At 42.4% G+C, this 25,069-nt stretch overlaps 1 protein-coding gene across 2 annotated transcripts in view; it reads right to left on the bottom strand.

Annotated features, from left to right (window-relative positions):
* LOC139262960 (lysine-specific demethylase 3B-like) overlaps nucleotides 1-22,821 on the bottom strand; it is a 166,709-nt gene extending 143,888 nt beyond the window's left edge. For both annotated transcript variants that reach the window (XM_070878346.1, XM_070878347.1), the window contains exon 1: nucleotides 22,543-22,821. In XM_070878346.1, the coding sequence (XP_070734447.1) occupies nucleotides 22,543-22,707 (165 nt within the window). In that variant the 5' untranslated portion in view covers nucleotides 22,708-22,821. The remainder of the gene's footprint in view (nucleotides 1-22,542) is intronic.
* Nucleotides 22,822-25,069: the final 2,248 nt, after the last annotated feature.

The following is a 25,069-nucleotide window of genomic DNA, read 5'->3' as shown; positions in this document are numbered from 1 at the left end:
CCCTCGAGCCTGCTCCGCCATTTAATACGATCTTGGTTCATCCGATCATGGACTCAGGTCCACTTCCCTGCCTGCTCCCAATAACCCCTTATTGGTCAAGAAACTGTCTATCTCTCTCTTAAATTTATTCAATGTCCCAGCTTCCACAGCTCTCTGAGGCAGCAAATTCCACAGATCCACAACCCTAAGAAATTTCTCCTCATCTCTGTTTTAAATGGGCGAGCCCTTATTTTAAGATTGTGCCCTCTAGTTCTAGTCTCCCCTATCAGTGGAAACATCCTCTCTGCATCCACCTTGTCAAGCCCCCTCATAATCTTATACGTTTCGAGAAGATCACCTCTCATTCTTCTGAATTCCAATGAGTAGAGGCCCAACCTACTCAACCTTTCCTTATAAGTCAACCCCCTCATCTCTGGAATCAACCTTGTGAACCTTCTCTGAAATGCCTCCAAAGCAAGTAGATCCTTTCGTAAATATGGAAACCAAAACTGCATGCAGTATTCCAGGTGTGGACTCACCAATGCCTTATATAGCTGTAGCAAGACTTGCCTGCGTTTATACTCCATCCCCTTTGCAATAAAGGCCAAGATACCATTGGCCTTCCTGAACACTTGCTGTATCTGCATACTATCCTTTTGTGTTTCATGCACAAGTACTCCCAGGTCCCGCTGTACTGTGGCACTTTGCAATCTTTCTCCATTTAAATAATAACTTGCTCTTTGATTTTTTTTCTGCCAAAGTGCATGACTTTCTGACATTATACTCCATCTACCAAATTAGAAGATAGGTAGCACCCTTCATGAGGAAGGGGAAATGTTGATGACTGGCAGTAGCTGGGAGTAAGCAATATGTCCTTCCCTCTTGGCCACAGGGTATGGATAACCAGGTGCTAACGTGACAGAACAAACAAAACAAAATGGGGGAAAAAAAGAGCAAGTACATGCCCTTAAAGGCACAGCTTAAGGGGGATATTTACTTTCAAAAGAACGAAACACTAGTCATGAGTTGGAATTGCTGGCTTCACTTCAAAAGATCAGAATCAAATTAGTTAACTTCCTTGACTGAATTACTCACAACATTCTTTGAGGTACAAGTACTTTATTTTGTTGTTCAGACTTTGAATATCACACACCCATATAAATTTGTCATGTCCGTTAGGATACGTAGCACTGTACACACAAATATTCATTCTCCTCTGGTCAATTCTAAGAATGTACCAGAGGTGGTTGAGTAAATCGGAAAAATAAGCAAGTGTATATAATTTAATGCCAAACAGGTTAATGTTAGAAGCTATACCACGACTGGAGTGTTTTCCAAAATTCTGGTACTTGATCAAACTAAAGGCTGTTTCATTCCCAGCATGAGCAATACAATGAACTGCCACAAAAATATTTTGCAAGATGAAACCAACTGAATTTGTCACATCAATAACCAGGAGATTTATATCAATCCAAAGGTGTTATTATGAAGGGTAAATGACCCACGGCAAACTCTCTTCTATAAATGTTTAAATAAAATATGCTTTTAGTAATTCTTTTTATGCTTCATAGTAACTAATTATAAACGATCAGTTCTTATGGAATATCATTCAATTTTTCCAAGACATACAAGATTTTTATTCTGGATTCCAGCATGGCTCAAACCACCTTGATTAAACCTACAAGTACAGGATTCTAGACTGTGCTAAAACCTTGATCAAGAGATAAGCTTCCTCTATACCCTGATAAACAAATTTGCAATTTTCTATCACCATCATAATTGTTCCTGCACCCTTGAGGTGCACAAGGCAATAACCAACAGTTCCATCTTGGGGTTTTGCCACCAGCTCCCATAATTACAAGTTCAGTACAGCTGCAACCACTGTTATTGTGTAGAACTCCTCTTAGTCGACTTCTAGCTTTTTCCTCTCATGGGCTCAAGTTTTGGCCTGAGTTGCTCCTATTTTTTTGGAGCAACTAGTTTAGAATGCAGCATCTCAGAAATTGCAATTCTCAGCATTTAGTTTGCTCCAGTTCTATTGAGTTAAAATAGTTTCATTTTAGAACAGATTTTTTTTTTCCAAAAAGGGGGCATATCCAGCCACTTACACCTGTTTTGCAAGTTTAGGCTGCGAAAACTTACTCCAAACTAACTTAGAATGGAGTAAGTGTAGATTTTTGTACGCTCAGAAAAACCTTGCCTACATTTATAAATCAGGTGTAGGGATCGAGAGATGCGGGTGGGGGGTGAAGGGGGGTTTACAAACATTAAACACTTCAACAAATAAAGAGCCATCATCAATAATAAATGATAAATAAATCAATAAATCAATCAAAAAAATTAAAAAATTAAAAAAATGTTAAAAACAATAAATAAAAAATTATTTCTACTCACCTACTACAGCACCAGGGAGAAGAGGAGGGGGAAGAAGAGGGGGGGGGGAAGAAGAGTGGGGGGGAGAAGGTGGTGAACGGGCCCTGCACAGGACTTCAGGCGGGGCTCGCACGCAGCCGATGCTGGGCTGCCGACGCCGATGACTCTTCGGGCGGGGCCCGCCCCCAACGAGATGCCGGGTGGGTGGGCCCTGCCGCCGACTCCAATGGAGGACTTCGGGCAGGGCCCACTCCCAGCGAGAGGCCAGGCGGCACCGCCGATGAGGTAAGATGCGTCAGGCCATTTGGTCCGGGATAGGGGCGACGTCCCTTTGGCCTGGGATAGGATCGTCACCCCAGAGACAGGACGCGCTGGGAGGGCCGGGAGCTACTGCGCACGAACGCAGCTGCCGGCACTGTTTTTGGCGCAGGGCTGTAGCTCCGCCCCCAGCAGCTCCTGCTGCGCCACGCCGACCTGGAAATCGGCCTACAGATATCAGAGAATCGCGAGGTAAGTATTCAGCGCAATTTTTGTTCTACAAATTAGGCGGGCCTCTCCAATGTGCACCGTTCTATGTTTGTTTCGGGATCTATGTGTCAGACATTCATAGAATGTGATCAGTGCAAGTCCATCTTCTCTTCGGGGCTGTCAGCGTCAATGGTGACATCTGTGTTTTCCAAAGTACACTTTCATTCTTCATTTTGTTAAACCATCTGATGTTAAAGAGCAATCTTGTCGAAGACTTTGTTGGATTGCCATGTTTCTGATCCATACAAGAGCAGTCAGCACTTGCCTTAAAAGTCTCAAATTTATTTTTCTCCAATTACATTGCATTTCTTGATTGAATGAAGCATTTAAAAAGCTCCAATAATCTTTCTGATGCAAACTTTGACATCTGACATAGTCTCAACCATCCTGCAACATGCTGTCCAAGTAGGTGAAACAACACAATTTACAGCTGTTCATCTTCCAGATGCATTTCTTCAACAGAGTCAACATTAACTGGGTTTTTGTACAACTAAGTATAACAATAAATTGCATTTATATAGCACTTTAAGATAGTAAAAAGTCCCAGGGCATATCACAACAACGTTATCAAACACTATTTGACACAGGGCTGGTGGGCATAGTCTATAGGCCCCCTAACAGTAGCTGCACTGTTGGACGGAGAATAAATCAAGAACTAATGGAGGCTTGTAATAAAGGAACAGCAATAATCATGGGTGATTTTGACCTTCATATTGATTAAACAAAGCAAATTGGCCAGGGCAGCCTTGAGGAGGAGTTCTTAAGAGTGCATCGGGATAGTTTCCTTGAACAGTTTGTTGCGGAACCAACCAGAGAGCAGGCTATCTTAGATCTCGCACTGTGTAATGAGGCAGGATCCTCAAGGAATGAGTGACCATAATATGGTTGAATTTCAAATTCAGTTGGAGGGTGAGAAAGTTGGTTCTCAAACCAGGGTCCCAAGCTGAAATAAAGGAGACTACAAAGGTATGAGGGCAGAGTTAGCTAAAGTGGACTGGGAAAATAGACTAAAGAATGGGACGGTTGATGAGCAGTGACAGACATGAGATATTTCATAACTTGCAACAAAAATAGATCCCAATGAGAAGGAAAGACTGCAAGAGAAGGGATAATCATCCTTGGCTAACTAAGGAAATAACAGAGGATTTCACACTGAAAACAAAGGCATACAATGTAGCCAAGACTAGTGGGAGGCCAGAGGATTAGGACATTTTTAAAAGCCAGCAGAGAACGACTAAAAAAATGATTGAGGGGGAAGATAGATTATGAAAGTAAACTAGCACGAAACACAAAAACAGATAAGAGTTTCTACAGGTCCATAAAAAGGAAAAGAATGGTTATAAAGTAAATGTTGGTCCCCTGGAGGATGAGACTGGAGAAATAATAATGGAGAACAGGGAAATGGCAGAGACGTTGAACAAATATTTTGTATCGGTCTGCATGGTAGAAGACACCAAGAACATCCCAATAGTGGATAATCAAGGGGATATAGGTAGGGAGGAACTTAACACAATCACCATCACTAATAAAGTAGTACTAGGTAAAATAATGGGACTAAAGGCAGACAAGTCCCCTGGACCTGATGGCCTATATCCTAGGGTCTTAAAATAAGTGGCTGCAGAGATAGTGGATGCATTGGTTGTAATCTACCAAAATTCCCTGGATTTTGGGGCGGTCCCAGCAGATTGGAAAATCGCAAATTTAAAAAAGGAGGCAGACAAAAAGCAGGAAACCATAGCCCCAACATCTGTCATTGAGAAAATGCTGAGATCCATTATTAAGGAAGCAGTAGCGGGACATTTGGAAAAGCATGATTCAATCAAGCAAAGTCAGCATTGTTTTATGAAAGGGAAACCATGTTTGACAAATTTGCTGCCGTTCTTTGAGGATGTAACAAGCAGGGTGGATAAGGGGGAACCAGTGGATGTGGTGTATTTGGATTTCCGGAAGGCATTCGATAAGGTGCTACATAAAAGGTAACTGCACAAGATAAAAGTTCACGGGGTTGGGGCTCATACATTAGCATGGATAGACGATTGGTTAACTAACAGAAAACAAAGAGTCGGGATAAATGGGTTATTTTCCAGTTGGCAAACAGTGACTAGTGGGGTGCTGCAGGGATCTGTGTTGGGTCCTCAAGTATTTAAATCTATATTAATGATTTGGATGAAGGGACCGAGTGTAAAAAAATGCTGATGATACAAAAATGGGTGGGAAAACAAATTGTGAGGACACAAAAAATCTGCAAAGGGATATAGACAGGCTAGGTGAGTGGGCAAAAATTTGGCAGATTGAGTATAATGTGGGAAAATGTGAGGTTATCCACTTTGGCAGAAAAAAATAGAAAAGCAAATTATAATTTAAATGGAGAAAAATTGCCAAGTGTTGGGGGTCCTTGTGCATGAAACACAATACATTGGTATGCAGGTAATAGCAAGTAATCAGGAAGGCAAATGGAATGTTGGCCTTTATTGCAAGGGGAATAGAGTATAACAGCAGAGAAATCCTGCTACAACTGTACAGGGTATTGTTGAGGACACACCTGGAGTACTGCGTTCAGTTTTGGTCTCCGTATTTAAAAGGATATACTTGCATTGGAGGCTGTTCAGAGAAGGTTCACTAGGTTGATTCCGGAGATGAGGGGGTTGACTTATGAGGATACGTTGAGTAGGTTGGGCCTATACACATTGGAGTTCAGAAGAATGAGAGGTGATCTTATTGAAACTGATAAGATAATAAGAGGGCTCGACAAGGTGGGTGCAGAGAGGGTATTTCCACTCATTGGGGAAACTAAAACTAGGGGACATAATCTTAGAATAAGGGGCCACCCATTTAAACTGAGATGAAGAGAAATGTCTTCTCTCAGAAGGTTGCAAATCTATGGAATTCTCTGCCCCAGAGAGCTGTGGAGGCTGGGTCATTGAATATATTTAAGGTGGAGATAGACAGATTTTTGAGCGATAAGGGAGTAAAGGGTTATGGGGAGCGGACAGGGAAGTGGAGCTGAGTCCATGATCAGATCAGCCATGATCTTATTGAATGGCGGGCGGGGCAGGCTCAAGGGGCCAAATGGTCTACTCCTACTTCTTATTTTCTTATAGGGAGATATTGGGGCAGAAAGCTTGGTCAAAGATGTAGGTTTTAAGGAGTGTCTTAAAGGAGGAGAGAGAGGTGGAGGTGTGTCGGGAGGAAATGGCAGCTGAAAACACAGCCGCCAATGATAGAGCGATTAAAATTGGTGATGCTCAAGAGGTCAGAATTGGAGGAGCGCAGATATCTTGGGAGGATTGTAGGCATGGAAAAGGGATAGGGAGGGGCAAAGCCATGGAGGGATTTCCAAACAAGGATGAGAATTTTAAAAATCAAGGCATTGCTTAACTGGGAATCAATGTAGGTCATCAAGCACAGGGGTGATGGGTGAACAGGTCTTTACTCATAACACAATTTTTCTAGCTGTATCCGTGAGATAATTTTCTTTGTTTGTCTTCTATATTTGTATTAATGAGGCAGATGCCCTCTGCAAAGCCCAGGTCTCCAATATTCCACTGGGCAGATATAGGTTGTGTACAACCCTCAAGTTGTACATGTAGTGCCAGAGGGAAGACTTCTTCACGATTCCTGGTCTACCAGTGTGTTATCTTTACAGAGTAAAAGACTGCAGCCAAAGTTCTAGCCAATTTTTCACAACACTTTGCCTGTATTGTCTGTATATGCACTCAGAAATGTAGTCACTAGTCCGACTTCACTTTGCCGAGGTTGCTGTGATTAGCAGAAATAATTTCTGTTATCACAGAATAACGTTGGGCCAAGCATGCTTTCCTGAAGCGTGACTACATAAATGGACGAATAAAATTTCTATCGATCCTGATCAAGTGTTTGCATCTTCTTAGAAACAGAACATGGAAACATAGAAATCTACAGCGCAGGAGGCCGCCATTTCTGCCCTTTGTGTCCGCGGCGGCCGACAAAGAGCCACACGGCTCTCGGTCAGCAGCCCTGAAGGTCACATATAAACCTATGAACAATGAACAATGGTGGATAAAAAGCATCCGACCCAACCAATCTGCCCCACACAACTGAGACAACCCTTGCACGGCAATATTCTACACTCCGCCCCCAACTGGAGCCATGCGATCGAAAAAATCTGGGAAAATTCCTCTCCAACCCATCCAGGTGATTGAAACTGGTCCAGATCACCCTGGCCGTATTAGATTCCCTGCAGTCGTACATGCGTCAGCCAACAAGATATTATCGAGTCTAATCCCACTTATCAGCTCTAGGTCCATAACCCTGCAGGTTATGGCACTTCAAGTGCCCATCCAAGCACCTTTTAAATGTGATGAGGGTTTCTGCATCCACCACCCTTCCAGGCAGCGAGTTCCAGACCCCCACAACCCACTGCATGAAGAAGCTTCCCCTCAAATCCCTTCTGAACCTTCCACCAACCACCTTAAAACTATGGCCCCTCGTAGGTGACCCCTCCACCAAGGGAAATAGGCCCTTACTATCCACTATATCCAGGCCCCTCAATATATTGTACACCTCAATGAGGTCTCCTCTCAACCTCCTCTGTTCCAATAAGAACAAACCAAGCCTAGCCAATCTGTCCTCATAGCCAAGATTCTCCATTCCAGCAGCTTCCTGATAAATCTCCTCTGCAATCACATCCTTCCTATAATACGGCAACCAGAACTGCACGCAGTATTCCAGCTGTGGCCCAACCAGAGTATTATACAATTTAAGCATAATCTCCCTGCTCTTGTATTCTATGCCTTGGCCAATAAAGGCAAGCATTCCATATGCCTTCTTAACCACCTTATCCACCTGGCCTGCTACTTTCAGGGATCTGTGGACAAGCACTCCAAGGTCCCTTTGTTCTTCTACACTTCTAAGTGGCCTACCGTTTAATATGCATACCCTTTCCTTATTAGCCTTCCCCAAGTGCATTAACTCATACCCCCGAATTAAATTCCATTTGCCACTGTTCTGCCAAGTTCATTGATATTCTCCTGCAGTCCATGACTTTCCTCTTCATTATCAACCACACAGCCAATTTTAGTGTCATCCGCAAACTTCTTAATCAAACTTCTATATTTAAATCTAGATCATTGATGTATACCTCAAAAAGCAAGGGACCCAGTACTGAGCCCTGTGGAATCCCACTGGAAACATCCTTCCAGTCACAAAAACATCCATCAACCATTACCCTTGGCTTCCTACCTCTAAGCCAATTTTGGATCCAACTTGCCACTTTGCCCTGGATCCCATGGGCTTTAACCTTCGTGACCAGTCTAAGCTTTGCTAAAGTCCATATGCACTACCCTCATTGAATTTTTCAAGGAGGTAATCAAGAGGGTCAACACAGATCGTCCCTTAACAAATCTGTGTTGACTGTCCCTAATTAATCTTTGCCTTTCTAAATGTAGATTTATCCGGTCTTTCAGGATTTTTTCCAATAATTTTCCCACCACTGAGGTTAGACTGACAGGCCTGTAATTACTCGGCTGATCCCTTTCTCCCTTCTTAAACAAGAGTACTACATTAGCAGTCGTCCAGCACCATGCCTAAATCTAAAGAGGACTGGAAAATGATGGTCAAGGCCTTTGCTATTTCCTCTTTTACTTCGCTCAACAGCCTGGGATGCATTTCATCCGGGCCTGGGGACTTATCAACTTTCAAGGCTGCTAAACCCCTTAATATCTCCTCTCTCACTATGCTTATTTCAACCAGAATTTCACACTCAATAGCAGTATTGCCCCTTTCCTTTGTGAAAACAGACGCAAAGTATTCATTAAGAACCATACCAACATCTTCCGCCTCGGCAGAGATTACCCTCATGGTCTCTAATAGGCCCTACCCTTTCTTTAGTTATCCTCTTGCTCTTAATATATTTATAGACCATCTTTGAGTTTTCCTTGCTATGAATTTTTCATGCTCTCTCTTTGCATGCCTAATATCCTTTTTAATTTTACCTCTTAACTTTCTATATTCCTTCAAAGATTCTTTAGTATTTAGCCATCGGTACATTTCATAAGCATCTCTTTTTTTTCTTTATCCTCCCCTGTAAGTCTCCAAGACATCCAGGGGGCTCCAGAATTGTTATTTCCACCCTTTTTCTTTAAGGGCATGTTTGGCCTGAGCCCTCCGGATCTTCTCCTTGAATGCCTCCCACTATTCCAACACTGATTTACCTACAAGTAGCTGTTTCCAGTCCACTGTAGCCAAATCACTTCTCAACTTAAGCAACATTAACTTTTCCCCAATTTGGGACTTTTATTCCTGGTCTATCCTTGTCCTTATCCATAACTACCTTGAATCTGACTGAATTATGGTCACTGGCACCCAAATGCTCTCCCACCAATACCCCTTCTACCTGCCCAGCTTCATTCCCCAAAACCAAATCCAAAACCATCCCTCTCATGTTGGGCTTGTTACATACCGACTAAAAAAGTTCTCTTGAATGCATTTTAAGAATTCCGCACCCTCTATACTGTGGAAATGTATTTTCTATCTAAGCTGATACCATACGGTATTTGTGTGCCTTTTGCAATATATATATATATAACAAAATGGAGTCCTGGCCCTTCCAGAACTTTCTGCATTTTAGCAGTCAGCTTGCATAAACAGCTAAACCTGGTTTGAGATGGCTGATGGCCATCAGACAGCTAGGAGACAAGTCATGCTGAGACAAGTACCCCCCCCATGGTGCTCTCCTATTGTCTACACGACAAGAGTTCCATGTCACCCCACCCTTTTCTTCTAGACTCAAACCACCAGCCATTATCTCTTGTAGAGACCTCATCCATTTGATGCAAACAGATAAACTGACTAGGAAATTGAACAATCCTGACACAATGCAAGACAGGTAATAGCTCATTACCTCACTCTTATGGAGTAATGGCCGACTGGCCAACTAATAACCCTGACAAAAGGAAATATCTGGAAACCATGTCAGGACAAGGATGTAGTAATTAACTATCTGTATTCAATGACTACAAGACAGAGCCAATACACAGGGAGAGGCCATTACTTGGGTTTTACTGTATAAATATCTTGTGAAACTGTACCATTTCGGAGGTGTTCACTTAGCCCTTGACTGAGTGTGACCTGCCCCTTGCTAGCAAGTAAATTAAAGAAACTTCTGCCGGAGCTGAAAGTGTCGGAGTCATTCTTTTCGGAGGTCGAGATTTCGACAATACCCTTCACACTATATTTGTCCCAATCAATATTAGGATAGTTAAAATCCCCTATTACTGCCCTATGGTTTTTGGACTTCACAGAAATTTGCCTACATATTTGCTTTTCTATCTCCCTCCCACTGTTTGGGAGTCTATAATATACACCCAGCAGTGTGAATGCCCCTTTTTTATTTTTCAATTTGACCCATATGGCCTCATTTGATGATCCCTCTAATATATCATCCCTCCTCACAGCTGTAATAGTTTCTTTAAATCAATACCGCGACCACTCCCCCTTTTTTTCTAAAAATCCTGTAACCAGGAATATTGAGCTGCAAAACCTGCCCCTCTTTCAGCCATGTCTCTGTAATGGCTATAATGTCATACTCCCAAGTGTCTGCCTGTGCTCTTAGCTCACCCGTCTTATTCGCTATACTCCTTGCATTAAAGTATATAGCATTAAAGAAAGACCTTCTTAGAACTTAAATCTCCATCAAACAGCTCACTAAGTATAAAACCACCTTCTTGATAAAGTCACATTGTATTGAAGACTGACTATTGAGGTCAACTGTTCTGGACATCTTATCTCAATCTCTTGATCTAGAAATAGAAAGATGAAGAAAAATTAGATAGCACAGTGATTTGGCACACTACCCATTCAACTTCAGTATTAGAGTTGAATCCAGCTCAGACTGATGGTGCTGAAAGTCTCCTCGGATTCCGATAGCTGCACGGAGCCAACGCATGATTTTTGGCAGTCTCAACTATATGATCACGTGTCCATGCTACAAAACTGTTCATGCTTCAGTACAAACAGACAACCAATTAAAAAGACAAGAATAGTTGGAGCAAAAAGTGGGGAGTCACACCAATACCTCCACATTCTACAGTATCCGAAACCAAGTCCTGCTTGCCCATCATCTGTTCTCGCTAACCGACATTAACTCCCGATCTCCCAACACCTCAAATTAAAAATTCTTATCTGCTTGTTTAAACCCTTCTATGGCTTCGCTCTCCCCATCTCTGTAACCTTCTTCAGCCATACAATCCTCAAACTCAATATTCCTCTTACTTCGGCCACTTATGTAATGCACCATTATTGGTGGCTATACCTTCAGCTTCCTGGACCCCATGGTCTTGAATGCCCTCACTAAGCCACCTATTACCTTCCTCTCCTCCTTTTAAAAGCCTTCCTTAAATCAACCTCCTTGACCAATACTTTTCCTACCACAAAATCATATACCACAGGAGGCCATTCAGCCTATCACGCCTGTGTTGGCTTTTTGAAAGAGTATCCAATTAGTCCCACTCCACTGCTCGTTTGCCATAACCTTGCAAATGTTTCCTTTGAAAGTTACAAAGTTTGAAAGTTTTCCACCTCTCCAGATAGTTTCTTCATTGGTTTGGCTTCTATTTTTTTAATTACATCTCTGTAAAATGCCCTGGGACATTAATGCCAAATACACTTTATAAATGCAAGCTCTTATTGTTGAAATACAGTAGGAAGTATTCAGAGGATGCGATTGAAGCGCACTTTCAAATCCAAAGTAAAAGAAGTATTACTCTTCATTTACCTGCAGAAACCCTGATCTGATAATACTTAATGCTGACACTAGGTGGAAAAGCATCGCCACACCAGTGACATTTCAACTTAAAAACAAAAAATTCACAATAAAAACAAGTTAACCAATTTGTTATGATCAAAATATTTATAGTCTTCAATAGTATGGTTTTGACTCCTTCTTGTAGGCAGGCATATTTGCTGCTCAGTTGGGGCACTTGACAAAAAGGAACAGTGAAATAGATTAGCTGCTAAATACTCTGATGGGCAACAAGAATGAAAATACCTCTTCTCGATCTTCCTCGCTGCAATGCACCACTTCACACTCAAAAAGCTCCCCGCTGGAATGGAACTAAACTACAGAGCCAGTGGGAACCTGTTCAACCTTCGTTGTCTCCAGGCCAGATCCAAGACCGTCCCATCCTGTCGTCGATCTACAGTACGCAGACAACTGTTGCGTCTGTGCACATTCAGAGACTGAACTCCAAGTCATAGTCAACATCTTCACAGAGGCATACGAAAGCATGGACTTTACACTAAACATCCATAAGGCAAAGGTCCTCCGCCAATGTGACCCCACCACACAGCACTTCCCCCCAGTCATCAAGATCCAAAGCGTGTCCCTGGAAAACGTGGACTACTTTCCATACCTTGGGAGCCTATTATCAGCAAAGGCAGACATCGACGACGAGATTCAACACCGCCTCCAGTGCACCAGCGCAGCTTTCGGCCACCTTCGGAAGAGAGTTTTCGAAGATCAGGCCCTCAAATCTGGCACCAAGCTCATGATCTACAGGGCTGAAGTAATACCCACCCTCCTGTATAGCTCAGAGATGTGGACCATATACAGTAGACACCTCAAATCGCTGGAGAAATACCAACGATGTCTCCGCAAGATCCTGCAAATCCCTTGGGAGGACAAACGCACTAACGTTAGGTGTCCTCGATTAGGCCAACATCAACCACACTCAACCAGCTCCGCTGGGAGGGCCACATTGTTCGCATGCCTGACACAAGACTCCAAAAGCAAGCGCTCTATTCGGAACTCCTACACGGCAAGCCCCAGGTGGACAGAGGAAAAGTTTCATGGACACCCTCAAAGCCTCCTTGATAAAATGCAACATCCCCACCGACACCTGGGAGTCCCTGCCAAAGTCCGCCCCAAGTGAAGGAAAAGCATCCAGGAGTGCGCTGAGCAACTCGAGTCTCGTCGCCAAGAGCATGCAGAAAGCAAGCGCAGGCAGCGGAAGGAGCGTGCAGCAAGCCAGACTCCCCACCCACTTCCTTCAACGACTGTCTGTTCCACCTGTGACAGAGACTGTATTGGACTGCAGTCACCCAAGAACTCACTTATAAGCCCCAAGTTTCCACACGCGGCAAAACAGGCGCCCCTCCAAGCTGGGCGCCCATTTTTCGCGCCGAAAACGGCGCCTGGAAAAAAAAAAACGCGCTATTCTCGAGCGCTTTGCAGCTCGATGTCTGCTTGGCGCGGCGCACAGGGGGCGGAGCCTACCACTCGCGCCAATTTTGTAAGTAGGAGGGGGCGGGTACAATTTAAATTAGTTTTTTTTGTGCCGGCAACCCTGCGCGTGCGCGTTGGAGCGTTCGCGCAGTCTGAAGTAAACATTGGCACTCGGCCATTTTAAAAAGTGTTGTAGAAAAAGTAAAAATTTGTTTATTGAACCCTTGCAAAGGCTTGTATTTTAATTTTCTTGATATTTCTGTGTGTGAGGGAGTGCATTCTGTAATTAAAGATAGACTGTGATAAACGGGACACATGCACTTGTTTGAGACTATTCAAATTCTTTGTAGCCGTTCAATTTTAATTTTTTTTTAATAAAACCACACTGCCCTTCCATGATCAGCACTGAGGCTTCTTGCAGCTTTCTCCCTCCCCCCACCTGCCGTCCGTTGCCTGAAAGGCCTGACAGAAGCACTTTCACACAGGTAGGAGCATGGTTTATTTAATCTTTTCTTTGCTTATAAATTTTTATTCAGGTTGGATTTATTTGTATAATATTTGTATAAGTATAACTAAGGATTTATTGTAGAATTTAATGACTTCTCTTCCCCCCCACCTCCCCCACCTCGTTCTCGACGCCTAATTTGTAACCTGTGCCTGATTTTTTAATGTGTAGACAAGGTTTTTTCAAGCCTACAAAAATCTTCACTTGCTCCATTCTAAGTTAGTTTGGAGTACGTTTTCACTGTGGAAACTTTCAAATCAGGCATCAGTGGCCAAAAAAAAAATTCTGTTCAAAAGTGAAACTGTTCTACCTGACTAGAACTGCAGAAAACTTAAATGTGGAGAATTCCGATTTCTAAGATACTCCGTTCTCCACCAGTTGCTCCTAAAAATCAGGAGCAAATCATGTGGAAACTTGGGGCCTTCGAGTGGAAGCAAATCTTCCTCGATTTCGAGGGACTGCCTATAACCAACCAAGAGCCTTTCAGGAAATAGCATATCTTGCCAAGGACATCCACAAAACAGTAGTTCACACTAGGGGCAAAGTATTAACTGAACTGACTGTGCAAATTTCAAAACCTTATCTTAGTTTCTCATCTGCTGGCATTGCAACATGATCTGGGACTCCATACTCATGTTCACCACTGGATCAGAATCTATACGCAGAAGACACTGAACTTAACTTAAATTATTTGTTAATACCTCTTACCTTTCACAACAGTTGACCACATTATAATATTCATTTTATGTACTGAAATTAATGTACAAGCTCAGTTAACATTAAAAACTTACACAAGGCAAAACTTAGTTGCCTAATTTTAAATTAAAATTCTTCTCTTTTCCTGGCTCAGGATAGTTAGGCAGATAATCTCCGCTAATGCAACACCAACAGGGTATTGAATGGTCTATGGGCAAATCTTGGGAGCAACCTACCTGCTGATTTCTCCTCTCAATTTACATAATTAGTCTTCACTCACTACCTCAAACAAATTATCAGAATCCAGTTATGTGGGAATTGCAATTAACAATTCTTATCAGCTTACTTATCCATTCCACATTATAAAAATGTGGTCAATTTTTCACCTTTTTAAAAATATACACAAGATTTGACAATTAGATTTAAAATTACCAGTTGTAAGTCATTACTGAATAGGAATTCTATGCTGTTACAACTATGGCTATTTAGAAATTCTATTTTGTTATCCACCCTTTTCTACCAGTTTTCTACATTACAGCCACATCAGACGCGACAACTATCAGTTCATCTCGTCCCATTCCATGGTCCAGGATCCCCAACAATCCTTCCATGTTTTACTTGTACATGCTCTAATCTTGCACACTGTATTCAGTGTCTGTGCTGCAATCTTCTCCAAATTGGGGAGACCAAACACAGTTTAGGAAACTGCTTTGTTGCACACTTTTGTTTGATCTGCAAGTGTGACTCTTCTACTTCCTTGTGGCTCGCCACTTAAACATACTCTCCAATCTCCAACTATCAATTCTTTGCCTTCGAATACTGCTCCAACCAAGCTCAATACAAGCTTCAGGAACACCGTCTTTCTCTTCAGCACGCTGCAGCCCACTGGTCTGAACAATAATTTTAGGAACTTCAACTATAATTCCCACTTACATTTTAGCACAGGGGCACTGTCGATGTGGATTGTTGGTACCCGGAATGAGGATTGACACTCTGACTATGGATCCTTTGTTGGAACACAAATCTGGCAGGGGTTCTATACATGTATTTTTTCTGTTTTTCAGACAGGTGGACCTCCTGTGTGATTCCAACAAGTCTTGCTTTCCTATTGACCCCGTGACTTTCCCAAGTTTATCATTGCCTTATTGAGATGATCTTTTATGTTGTTTAATAGGTTCCTGCTTCTCCAATAAGTAGTGGCCAGGTCAATCAATTCAGTAACTTTCTCAGTGGGTTTTTTCCTTCCCCTTCTACCACCTCCCACTTACGCCCTACAAACGGACTTACCATTCAGTCTTCTGTTCTGAAGAACATTAATCTGTCTTTTCTTTTAGCAGATGCTAACTAACCCGGTGTATTTTCAGGGTCATCTGTTCTCTGGACAGTCCTCGAAACAAGGCATCCATATGCACTTCTAATCAATAATAGACTGCAATCCCACCACCAACACTGGTCTCCAGAGTGCCTCCCCAGCCTGTGAGGCCTCCTGATGTACAGGTGCTCCCAAGGGCTTGTTTAACCACCAGGGGATGAGCCCTCTGGTGGTTAAACAAGCTATTTACAGGTTTACATATATAACAGAATTCATCTGTCTCAAATGTTAATAATATTCCACATGTTCCGTCATGATGTTCCCAAACACTGTTGCCAGACTAAGTGTAGAAAATTACATCCCTTCTCTTGGCTTCATGATCATCCTCAAAACAAGGTATTTCACTAGGTGGACAAAGTTACAAGCCGAAACTTTCAAATATATACTGCCTGAACCAGGAATATTTCAGAATCACAACACACTTGCTAAAATATTTCAGAATGTATGTAGTCCTTCATACAGCACAGAAGGCAGCCATTCGGCCATCCAGTCTGTGCCAGCTCTTTCGAAGAGCAATCCAGTTCATCCCACTCCCCGACTCTTTCCCCATATTCCTGCAATTTTTATGTTCATGAACCAGAAATGTAATTAAAGGTTGTTTGAAAAAAAAATCAAATGACTATGATTGAACTCACTCAAAAGCAGTTGAAATAAATTCAAAAGCAATTGGAACAAATGTAAGAAAAAAAACTATTGTTAACAATCTGGGTTTGCCAGACTCCTGGGACCTACAAGAACCACCTCTATCAAAAAAGACTTGGATTTATATAGCGCCTTTCACGACCACAGGACGTCTCAAAGCGCTTTATTGCCAATTAAGTACTTTTGGATTGCTGTCACTGCTGTAATGTAGGAAACGCGGCAGCCAATTGCACACAGCAAGCTCCCACAAACAGCAGTGTGATAATGACCAGATAATCTGTTTTTCTGTTACGTTGATTGAGGGATAAATATTGGACAGGACACCAGGGATAACTCCTCTGCTCTTCTTCGAAATAGTGCCATGGGATCTTTTATGTCCACCTCGGTTTAATGTCTCATCTGAAAGACGGCACCTCTGACTGTGAAGTGCTCCCTCAGCACTGCACTGGTGTGTCAGCCTAGACTTTATTGTGCGCAAGTCCCTGGAGTGGGACTTGAACCCACAATCTTCTGACTCGAACCCACAACCTTCTGACTCAGAGTGCTACCCAGAGCCACAGCTGACACCAAAAGTACGTGACCTTGTGGGTTAAAGGAAGCCTCTGCAAATGCTCCACTAGTCTTACGTAGGCATACACAGCTGAAGTGCAGAATTTTAAAAAAACTCCCAAGTGTCTGAAAAACTCCATGACCATTTTCCTGATGACCCCCATTTTTAACAGGAAGCAGCACGATTGTTATGCGATGAAATTATTTACTGGATCCATACAACACTTATAACATAGCTTACATACCTGTATATACATCAGTAGAAACCTCTTCCATGCAGGTTTTTGACAGAAACAAGTGTGCATTGGTTATTATCTACTTCTCCTCCTCTGTCCCCAGTGCTCTGCATATCTGAGAAAAGGCTTTTGGATAGCTGGATACCAAATCTAAACTGAACTGACATTTCCTTGAAGAAATTTCATTGTGTTCCACCTTCATATTTACCTTGGGAGTTGAGTTTTCAGATGCTAATCAGAATTATCTTGGAATAACTCAAGTAAATAGGTTGCATTATGCACTTGGTGATTAAGTACGTAAAAAGCATCTTGAGTATTTATGTATTACTAATAAATTGCTCATGGCATTGCCAACAATCAGTTGACTTTTAAAAATATATACACAAACAAAATCACTGAGGTGTTGGGAGCCAAACTTTGGAAACTCATTCCACAGAACGATCTAGTGGACCAGATCCTGCAACTACAACATGACAGCTGACAGCAAAATTGAATAGGAATATTAAAATAAGCAATTTACAATGGCAAATGCTAATGCAAAATGTAACTAAATACTGTGACAACAGGCAGCAGTGTTGTGGGACAGCAAGTGTAGATCATATGCAAGATTTTAAATATAGCAGCGTGTTACCTATGGTGTTGCCCGATGTCAAATTATAAATGAAAGCTTTTTTCATAAGCAAGATGTTGATGAAAATGGGAGACACTGTAGAAACTCACTCCACAGAGCCGCATTGTGGCCAGAGGCTGCAACTGTATCCTGAAAGTTGCATAAAATTTTAAATGGGAAATGTCGGCATAGCAATTTATAATGGTAAATATTAACAGAAAAATGATGAAAAATTGTGACAACAGTAAGTAAGGTTTGTGGACAGCAAGTGCACATGCTGCACAAGATTTAATAAATTGTACAAATGCCCATTGATGAAATTTAGTCCTGTTTTCAACAATTTGCAGTTCATGAACTTTTTGACAAACAAGGCATTTAGCAGAAGAGCCAAAATGTGTTAAGGGACCAGTCAGTGAAATATCGAAGGGGATATAGACCCTTTTAAAAAAGATTCCTACAAATTTCTATGCAGCCTTTGCTGTACAGTGCAAAGCAAGCCTGTATGAAAATAGATCCAGGATATTGATATACAGTGTCTTGAGTGAACACAAATTATTTATTTCTCCCAATGTGGCATACAATCTCGTGAGCTTGTGCATGTTCATTCCTAAAATCATTTAATATATATTTTTTTTTATATATACAGGGAGTAAAGGATATCCTCCATGTTACAAATTCAGGTCAGCCATAGATACCTTTTTCGGTTCAGTTGAGTCAGCAACTCCAGAAAGTCTCCCATTTTCATCAACATCTTACTTTTGAGAGATGACTCACAGTGCCCACCTGATAGCATAACTCAGGGACACAACAATAGCTTCCCTTTGTAATCTGGAATGATATTTGTATCTTTTGTTTCTTCAATCTCTCCAAAGGAGGGCTAAGCAAACAGTTGGTGAGACAAGCAAGGCCTGATTCGAAACAGAAAGCGGTTTTATTTTGCAGTAAGGTTATTATAATCAGACTCACTTGGTTCAAATAGTACAAAATTATCTTAGTGAAATTATACAAAATGCCACACATCAGTGGGTCATCTTCCCTAATTAACAAGATTATCTTCCAACTACCATCCAGTATTTCTAACCTCACTCCCTCAGCAAAGCCTGACAGTTTTCGCTTTAACAAACTTTAACTGCCCTCACAGCCTTCCTGTCTCAAAAAGCTAGTAGCCCTTTAAGAACATAAGAATTACGAGCAGGAGTAGGCTTTTTGGCCCCTCTAACCTGCATTCAATGAGATCATGGCTGATCTTCGACCTCAACTCCACTATCTCCATATCACTCGATTCCCTTAATATTCAATTTGTCCATCTTTTTTATCTCCTTCTTATTGGACAAGATTTCTCATAGGACTTTCCAACATAATGGTGCGAGGTTTTTTTTTTAGTACCCAAGCAAGCTAACAAATGCTTAATATTTAGTCTCTGGGGAAAAAAAAAAAAACGCCATTTAGCATATTAACCAATTTTGCATGTATGCCATTTTTAAAGAAAACTTTAAAATTAACTCTTGTTTCCACATCTTTTCTGCAGCAATTGGTTAAAAAAAAAATTCTGAAAAATGTCGCTCCATAAAAATACCCACTGCAATCTCTGGAAGGTAGCTAATGGTCAGGTTTTGTTAACTGGCCAATAGGAGCGCATTGTTTGGTTAAAATAGAAGTCAGAATGAGTAATGCTAAAAAAAAATTAAGAGCCATTCCTGGCGCAGTGATTTAGTACAGATGCGAGATTAATTTTAAGGAAAAATATCGTTGGATGAATTAAAATTAGCATTTCCTTAACTTCTATTTTATAGATATCCTCAATTTAGAGTCCATTTGCACAGCTATAATTGGCCAGTTCTGGACAGACAGCCCAGAACCATAATTCCACTTACCCCAAAACAGACAACAAGGGTTACCACAGAAGCACCAAGAAATAATACAAATCCCTGAAGCTAACAATATAAAGTCAGCAAAAAAAATTACTCCTGTCACAGCACCTGACTTCCTAACTCACTTCCGTACACAATCATGGGGTTGTTTGAGATCCACTGCCATAACACAGGCCCAGTACACAGATTAGCAGTGTTCAGTTGATGATTTATAAAATGTTTGCTTCCTATGGTGAGACTATGCTTTTAATATTGACCTTTTTGATGATGTTAGCTGACTGTACTGCTGAAGTAGACACTAAATGGTTCAGTGAGGGCCACAACTGCCATGGTTAATACCAGCATGCAACTGAATTGGTAGTGGCATGAAATTTACTCGCATGTCTGCTTAAAACGGAGACTGACTTAGTAAATTCAATAAACAATTTACATTGTCAAATATACCAGATTAGGGATAACTGTCAAGTCGAATACAAGCTTCAAAATGCATAGCAAAAGAGCGATCCAATTCAAAGCATTTAGACCAGCAGGCGTTCATCTGTAGTCTCTTAGTGTATTTGCAAATGTCTTTCAATTCTACAATTATCCAATATTGAGTTCCCTTCCCAAATTTCAACAATAAACACTTTTTTTTTGTAGATGTTCCAGTGCTGTCACTCGTCTCCTCATAATGATATCAATACATGGAAGGGAAAAGAAAGAAAAAAAAATCACACTTAAACCAGTATGTTTTAATGTTGTGCCAACATGGTTCGTGTGCTGCTCTTAATTAATTCAAAATGCTGCACTTTAAAATGCTTGCTGCCAACACAAACTAAGTTTAGGAGAAAAATCAGTTATTATATTTCTTAAATATTCTCAAACAAATACAAAACCACATAATCACCATTATATTTTGTTGAAATCCTTGTGACAACGTTGCATTCTATAATCGCTTTTTGTACATTCTTGAGAAGGTCCCCTCGCTCTCTAGCAATTTCGCTAAAAAGTTACTTCAGATTGTGATTTCACCCATACTGAGAAAATCTGACAATATATTTACATAACTGGGCTGAACAGTCATTTTTGACCTAAAGTCCCAATCATATGGATCACAGTGGGTATTGAGCCTATGCAGATTCTACGGTAAACACCTGTTCCACCAAAGCTTGCCCACGACAGAAGGGAACTGATCCAGATAATCCTTCCTTCCACCCAAAGCGCAAGTTGTTCAGGAAATATTTAACGGTTTAGAAATAAAACTGTAACATTATTTATGGCCTCCTAATGATTTATATAGAAAGAACATAGAAATCTACAGCACAGGAGATCATTTCGACCCATCGTGTCCGCACCGGCCGACAAAGAGCCACACGGCCCTCGGTCAGCTGCCCTGAAGGTTACATATAAACCGATGAACAATGGCGGAAAGGTAAAGAGCACCCAGCCCAACCAATCCGCCCCACACAACTGCGACACCCCTTGCACATAAACATTCGACACTCCACTGTTAGCTATCAACCCCACTTTCCATATGCCTTAATCTTCCATGGCAGCATTTTTTTAAATCCTGGAACTCACTGATAACCAGAACTGTCAACATCAGGAAAATGTTAGGGGTGAAATTTATGATCAGAAAGTGACACAGATTACAAGCCCATTTAAATCAGATCCTGATTGACCTTATCTATTTTCAGCATTTTCTATATTAGATTCAGATTTCCAGCAGTATTATTCTCTTCAAAATGATTAATTGACGGTTACGGGTGGAGTTAAGATTGTCCATGATCTTGTTGGATGGCACTATATAAATGCAAGTCTTTCTTCTTTCTTTCTAATGGTGGAACAGACTCGAGGGACTGAATGGCCTACTCCGGTCACTATGTACTTTTCAGAATGAAATGCCTGTGCATCAACATTTTAAACCAAATTAGTTTCACTCTAAAACAAGCATGACTGGACTAGGTCCCTAAAACAGACAAGATGTGTTACAGCAAGGAATCTTTTGAAAGTGTCTCCATGAATGAATGCGCATTACTCAAAGTTACAATTGATCACAGCAAAGAATCTAAAATACAGCAAGTTTTGATTTGTTTGGAAGGCCTTCTAAACACAAGTTTGCAATGTCTGTGCAGCAACAAATCTTAAAGAACACAATCGAATCACAGCTACTCTAGAAATGGATGCAACTACAATAATTTCGGTGAAAGACCCAGCAAAACTAAATTCCTGCTTTCTGCATTTTGGTGGGATATTCCATAGTTCACATCATGCAAAAAGAACTGAGCTCACAATGGACACAAATATCTTTGGCCTCCAAACCGCCCACTGTAACCAGATACTTTCTAATCTAGTACTAATCTCAGCAGTATTTGAGCAAATTCTCTTCAATTATTGGTTTAATTTGAAACTAGATCCTTCAGTGGTGCAACCTCCAAGAATAGACAAAAGCACACTGCAGTTAATTGATGTCCCAGAGCCTTGGCGGCTGTGGACGCATTTGCAGCAGATTCTTTGTTGTTTGTTTTAACCCGTGTGTGAGTGTGTGTACACACGCGAGGGGGAGGGGGCGCAACGCCAGAGTGCAGTGTGTCCTCCTGCCTCTCCCCACCCCCCACCCCATTAAAAACTACTTTCAACCCGAGACTTTCGCTCGGAGCAGAAGGAAGGCGGTTAAGATGGAGGGAAATAGGTCCCTACAGGGCGCATAATATGTCAGCGCGAAATGTACAGCATCTCCCTCAATGCAGTGGCCCATTGTTGAACATAACCCGGCCAATGAAGAGGAAAAGTGTCTTTCTTCCCGTCAAAATGTGAATGGCGGCGGACTGGCCGAGTTACTTCACCTCCCTGAACTCTTCCCTTTTACCTCCACTGAAACCGACCCTCCTCCCCCTACTGAGGCCCGAAATTCCGTCCCACACCACGGTCTGAATTTTCCGCCGTCGCTCGATTTAACCTACATAGTGCGTCCAGCCAGCCCCCACCCCCCGCTACTCACCGTCAGTGTGGGTCCCAAGATGACGGCCCGGATGAGACCAGCGTGCCAGTCGCGCTCCCAGAGAGAGAGGGATTGGAGTTGGCCGGGCCGAGCAGGAGCCGGAACCGAGTCCCCGAACAGGCAGAGCAACCGTTTCCCGGTTAGCTCTGCTCCCGCCATCGCCATGGAGAAGAACGGGAAGCTGGGTTTGTTCCTTTTTTTAAACAGACACGGTCAGTCTCGGAAACAGAATCACAACGATTCCGCCATTACACTTTCTGCACCGCCACTGCAGCCGAATCTAGGGAGACCAGCAGAAACAGCGCCCCCGCCAGGCTGGAGGATCAGCATTGCAACGCCACAGATGATCGATGGTGACAGCGCCTCCTGCAGTACGGGAGTACAACAATGACTGCGCAGCCTGCATTAACAGCACCGTCAGGCTGTGGGAGCACAACAACTTGCCTTTATATAGCGCCTTTAACGTAGTAAAACGTTCCAAGGAGCGTTACCAAACAAGATTTGACAACTAGTACAAAAATAAAGCACTGCAGATGCTCTAAATCGGAAATAAAACAGCATCTGTGGAGAGAAAAGTTCCCTGAAACATTTACTATGTTTCTCTCTCCACAGATGCTGTCTGACCTGCTGAGTATTTCCAGCATTTTCTGTTGTTATTTAAGGAAATATTAAGACAAAAGCTTGGTCAAATAGGTGAGGAGAGAGAAGAGGAGGGAATTCCAGAGCTTGGGGCGTGGGCAGCTGAAGGCATGACTGCTAATGGTGGGGTAAAGGGAGTCGGAGATGCGTAATAAGCCAGAATTGGAGGTGCACAGAGATTTCGGAGGGTCATAGGGCTGGAGGAGGACATGGGGGAGATTTGACGACAAGGATGAGAATTTTTAAATTGAGGAGTTGTTGGACCAGGAGCAAACATAGGGATGATGGGTGAACAGGACTTGGTGCAAGTTATGATATCGTCAACAGAGTTTTGAAAGACCTCCAATTTATGGAGGGTTTAAGATGGGATGCCAGCCAGGAGAGCATTGAAATAGTCATGTCTATTTCAATGACTATTTCAATGCTCTCCTGGTATGAGATTTTCAATAGCATATGAGTTAGTCGGGGCTCAGTGGGTGTGGCTCTCATGCCTCTGAGTCAGAAGGTTGTGGGTTCAAGTCCCACTCCAGAGATTTGAGCACATAAATCTAGGCTGACACTCCAGTGCAGTGCTGAGGGATTACTGCACTGTCGAAAGTGCCGTCTTTCGGATGAGATGATCAAGTGGATGTAAAAGGTCCTATGGCACTATTTAGAGGACGAGCAGGAGAGTTATCCCCGGTGCCCTGGACAATATTTATCCTTCAATCAACATAACAAAAACAGATTATTTGGTCATTATCGCATTTCTGTTTGTAGGAGCTTGCTGTGCACGTATTGACTGCCGTGTTTCCAGCATTACAACAGTGACTACACTTCAAAAGTAATTCAATGGCTTTAAAGCACTTTCGGATATCCTTGGGTCATGAAAGACAATATCGAAATGTAAATCTTTCTTTCTTTATGAGGCAGGGGTGGAGACAAGCAATGTTATGGAGATGCAGTAGACAGTATTGGTGATGGAGTGGATATGGAGTCAGAAGCTCATCTCAGGTTTAAGTAGAATGGCAAGGATACGAACAGTCTGGTTCAGCTTCAGGCAGTGGCCAGGGAGAGACTGGAGTCAGTGGCTAGGGAATGGAGTTTGTTGAGGGGACTGTAGACAATGGCTTCGGTCTTCCCGATATTTAGATGGAAGAAATATCTGCGCATCCAGTACTAGATGTCGGAGAAGCAGTGTGGCAAATAAAAGACAAAGGAGTGGTTGAGAGAGGTGGTGATGAAGTACTGTTGGGTGTTGTCAGCGTAAATGTGGAACCTGACGATTTGTTTTTGGTTGGTGTCGCCGAGGGGCAGCATGTAGATGTGAAGTAGGAGGGGGCCAAGGATAGATCCTTGGGGAATCCAGAGGTAAAGGTGCGGGAGCAGGAACAGAAGCCATTGCAAGTGATTCTCTGGCTAGGACGGAATTGATAGGAATGGAACTGAGCGACGGCAGTCCCACCTAGCTGGACGACAGAAGTGCCAAGTAAATCCATCTCGGCTTTGTCCTGCGGCCCCCACCATCACAGAACCAGTCTTCAGCCAATTCGATTCACTACACTTAATATAAGAAAAGGTTGAGCTCACTAGATACAGCAAAGGCTATGGACCCCGACAACATCCTGGCTGTAGTGCTGAAGACTTGTGCTCCAGAACTAGCCGCGCCTCTAGCCAAGCTGTACCAGTACAGCTACAACACTGGCATCTACCCGACAAAGTGGAAAATTGCCCAGGTATGTCCTATCCACAAAAAGCAGAACAAATCCCAACCGGCCAATTATCTCCTGATCAGTCGACTCTCAATCATCAGCAAAGTGATGAAAGGGATCGTTGACAGTGCTATCAAGCAGCATTATTCACCAATAACCTGCTCACTGATGCTCAGTTTGGGTTCCGCCAGGACCAC

This window comes from Pristiophorus japonicus, chromosome 4 (genome assembly GCF_044704955.1).
Source record: "Pristiophorus japonicus isolate sPriJap1 chromosome 4, sPriJap1.hap1, whole genome shotgun sequence".
NCBI classification, from domain to species: domain Eukaryota; kingdom Metazoa; phylum Chordata; class Chondrichthyes; family Pristiophoridae; genus Pristiophorus; species Pristiophorus japonicus.
This window is presented reverse-complemented; position numbering and strand designations above follow the sequence as displayed.